This window comes from Oryctolagus cuniculus, chromosome Y (genome assembly GCF_051225735.1).
Source record: "Oryctolagus cuniculus isolate XC-2025 breed Fujian yellow rabbit chromosome Y, ASM5122573v1, whole genome shotgun sequence".
Taxonomy (NCBI): Eukaryota; Metazoa; Chordata; class Mammalia; order Lagomorpha; family Leporidae; genus Oryctolagus; species Oryctolagus cuniculus.
In genome coordinates, this window is record NC_142889.1 from 32,189,476 (window position 1) to 32,193,828 (window position 4,353).

The 4,353-nt window shown below is 31.3% G+C and overlaps 1 protein-coding gene across 1 annotated transcript; it reads left to right on the forward strand.

The window, feature by feature from the left end:
* The first annotated feature begins 299 nt into the window (after positions 1–299).
* Positions 300–1,214, forward strand: LOC149119488 (putative vomeronasal receptor-like protein 4). The gene has a single exon (XM_089325116.1). The coding sequence runs from the start codon at positions 300–302 to the stop codon at positions 1,212–1,214; it is 915 nt and encodes a 304-aa protein (XP_089181242.1).
* Positions 1,215–4,353: the final 3,139 nt, after the last annotated feature.

Genomic DNA, 4,353 nt, shown 5'->3' on the forward strand with positions numbered 1-4,353 from the left:
AAAACACATTTATTTTGTTGCAAAAGTTTTTGAAATCTACAAATAGAGGGATATTCAAAGGGTTCAGAAAATGGATGTTGTGACAAAACTTCATTTATTGTAGAGGGTAGTTTAGAATTTTACTACCAAGAATTTATATAAAATAAACTGGATTTGTTAGAAGTAAGTGGGCAAAATAAAAATGATTTTTGATTATTTTCATGACAGAAAAACTACTGATGATAGGTCACCTTTTTGTTTGATTTTCAGGTATCTAACATGTTTCTTCTACGCTGTTAAGATCAATGAAATTTCCAATTATGTTATTAAGAAATATGGTTTTTTTCCAAGCTGGAATTGGAATCTTAGCCAATGCCTTCCTTCTTTTCTTCCACATCTTCACAATCTACCACACTCATAGGCCTAAGCCTACTGATGTGACCATCTGTCACCTGACTTTTGTCCGCATAGTGTTGCTACTCTCTACACTGGATATTTTATCTGCAGACATGTTCAAGTCACTGAATTTTCCAAATAATTTAAAATGTAAGGCTTTGTTCTATATGATCAGGTTGATGAGGGGTCTCTCCATCTGTACCACCTGCCTCCTTAGGATCATTCAGGTCATTTCCATCAGCCCCAGCACCTCCTGCATGATAAGATTTAAGCAAAAACTCACAAATTACACTATCCATGCTTTCTTCTGTTTTTGGTCCTTGAACTTGTCCTCCAAGAGTAGCATGATAATGTACACTGTAGCTCATTCAAACATTACCCATCTACTCCATGTCAGTAAGTACTGTTCACTTTCCTCAATAAACTCTATCATCAGGGAAATATTTTTTATTCTCACATTGTCACAGGATATCTTTTTTGTAGGAATCATGCTTCTCTGCAGTGCATACATGGCGATTTTACTAGCTAATAATCATCAGAGAAGATCTGAGTACCTTCACAGCATGAGCATTTTACCAAGAATCTCTCTAGCAAAAAGGGCCACCCATACTGTCCTGCTGTTGGTGAGTTTCTTTGTGATTGTGTACTGTGTGGATATTATAATGTCATCCTTCTCAACCATATTGTGGAAATATGATACAATTGTCCTGGGTGTCCAGAGACTTGTGGGAAATGTCTATACCACTGTCAGTCCTTTTGTGCTTATTAGGGCTGATAAAAGAATAATTGGTATTCCACAAAACATGATTGTTATGACATCCATTTTATCAAGTCAATGAAACAAATCTGAAAACAAATCATAACATCCATTAAATATTTTAAAATAGTAATATTTTAAATATTTTTAAATTTTAATTATTTTAAAAATTAAAAAATTAAAATTAAAAAATAAAAAATTAAAAAAAATTAAAGTTAAAAATTCAAGATTTTAAAGTATAATCTATACATGTGGATTTTTACTTGTATTTTTTACTTGCATCTAATTTTTTTTTTTTTTTACTTTGACACGCCAAAGACCATGTGCCTCTCTTAGTTCAATGGTCTTCATGAATTGAAGCTTTATCCTTTGTACTTTCTTAACTTAATGCAGAAAGAAATCTTTCTCTTTTTGGTGTGTGCACCTATGAATTTTCTTTTGGTACCTAATCCCAAGATCTTTTCTTTTAAGAAGTAAAGAAATGATCTTCTTACTGCAGAAAGTAGTTTAAATTTAGTTTTCTTTGTTGAAGGCATATGAAATCACTATCAAATTCTACAATAATGACAGTTTCTCTGTGATCTGTCAATATTTATTTCTGTTTTCACACTAAACAACTATGGGAATTTTGCTCTTGTCTTTCTAGACTGTAGTCCTCCTTTTTTCACTTCTGTCAATCTTATTTTCCTCTTTGATGTTACAAAGTGTGAATATTAGTTAAGCATTTTTATAAAATTTTCACTTTTTACACAATCAACTTGTGAATTCATGGATTTTGTCTTGTGGTCAAGTTTTGAAACTTACACAATATAAATAATTAGAATATTGTCTTTTATTTTGTTTCCATAGTTCAGAGAAACAATTAGGTTATTTAATTCCTTTTCATTTTAACCTTTGTCTATGTAAATTTATATTAAAAATTGTATGAATCTAACTTCATTGTATTTGACTGCACTAACTGTATAATGTTCAACATGTTTTATATTAAGTAGATTCACTATACTTTTAGTTATTTACTTTCTTTTTCCAAACATGCCTTTTTATGCATATAGTTTCTTGTCATTTTCACGTTAATGCTATTTTTTGTGATTCCTGATCCCCATTATATTGACTTACATGTTAAAAATATAATCCATGTGTTTGAAGCTTAGGTAATGTGGAATTTCATTTTGGTACATTATTTCTCATATGAAAAATAATGTAAAGATTGATTCTCATATAAGTAAGAAATAATCTTGGAAATTTTGAAGTTAGTTATTTTTAATGCCTTTTGATACCTCCAATATGAACTATGCAAATTAATTTGTCATATTTGTGGTGAATCTTCTATGAATGGAATATTTGCTTATTTGTTTGCTATTTTCCCTAGACCATTTTCCTTGTCATTGGGAGTCCCCAAAATTTTATTCCAATTTTATTAGACAAATGAATGTAATAGCATTGAATATTTTACCTTTTTCCAATCTAGGTTGCTAACATTTTTCTCCAAAAGTGCAATTATCAATAATATAGAGAATGGCATTTCACATAGATTTTCTGAATTAGACAACAATATTTCACGAGAAATCCCCTTTTCCTATTATTTGGAACACACTCCTCCTCACCAATGCACTACAGGGTAATAATGATTATTGATAGAATATAACTTTAACACTATAAAACTGATTTCATATTCTTCACAAACCTATGAAATATTACACTCCTTGTCAAGAATGGTACCTATATACAAGTTCAGAATTAGTTTTGCTATAGCTTTAAATTAATATTGGTGGGCTTATTTTCTGAATTCAGGATTTCATCTTTTTTTGTATTTAAGATGTTTTTATTTTTTTTAACTTTTATTTAATGAATATAAATTTCCAAAGTACAGCTTATGGATTACAATGGCTCCCCCCCCCATAACTTCCCTCCCACCTGCAACCCTCCCCTTTCCCTCTCTCTCCCCTCTTCCATTCACATCAAGATTCATTTTCAATTCTCTTTATATACAGAAGATCAGTTTAGCATATATTAAGTAAAGCCCTGACTGTTGATGAACAACTTAATACATTATCCCTCTTAGTATTTTTTTGTTTGTTCTACTTAATACTTTTGGTTGAATACTGTAATCAATACACAGTTATTCTCAAGTGTTGAAACTTAACTGAAAAGTGATCGCTGTTAAATATAAGTGGGAATAAGAGAGGGAAGAGATGTGCAATTCAGGACATGAGGATTTCATCTTTTATCATCATTTTTCCTCATTAACCTTCTCATTAATCTACAAAAATAATCCTTCTAAATTTCTTGTTTAAATTGTAAGTTAACTTAAACAGTCTTCATTAAATGTACATGTAGGTACATTTCAGCTTTTGTGGTTACATTTTACATTATGTTTTCTATTGTCATTACAGTGCCCAGAAAATTTTCTCTGGTGCATTTCTGCTGTGAGGGACTTAATGACAAATTTTATATGTAATCTTTCTATTTTAATACTCATATCTGATTTCTAAAATAGAAATTCATCCTTTGTTCCCTGGATGATGTTTCTCATTTATTTCTCTGCTTAATTAGTCATTTTTAAATAAATTACTGAAAATTATTTATGTTCATGTAGTTCTTTGTTGTTTACATACTGATTGACTTTTAATGAATCAATGGAAATGGCTAATTTCTGTTATTTTTCTCTCTTGATACATTTGAAACTGTATACTTTTAAAGAGAGAGAAGGGGAGGCAGAGAAAGAGAAAGTGAGAGATCTTCCATCTGCTGGTTCACTCCCCAATTATTCTCAGAGGCCAGAGCTATGTTGATCCAAAGCCAAAAGCCAGATAGAAAAGGAAGCCCTGAAATTTTCCAGGTGGTTCCTGATATACAATACCATAACAATGCAAGTGCCAGTTTATTAGCTTTTGCATGCTCAGTCAGTTAGAGCTAGCCACAATCTAAGGGAGAGGAAAACGCAGACCATAACACAAGGTAAAGATATCAGGTGTTTTCTTAATATTCTGCTTTCCAAGCCCACTCTTCTCTGAAAACTTTGTTCATGATGCAAAAACATCCCGTACTTTTGCAAAAGTGTTTTAAGAGGTGAAGACTCTAAAGTGGAGCAAATATATATTTTTTCCTATGTCTAAATTCCCACCTGAACACCTTACACATCTTTAACAGTACAAACTTAGTTGAAGCACAGGAAAGTACTGTATTATGAAGGGTGACATCTACCAATTAAAAGACAGTGC

Excerpts from the sequence above, each read along its gene's own strand:
- LOC149119488 (XM_089325116.1), top strand. The coding sequence starts at position 300 with ATGTTATTAAGAAATATGGTTTTTTTCCAAGCTGGAATTGGAATCTTA.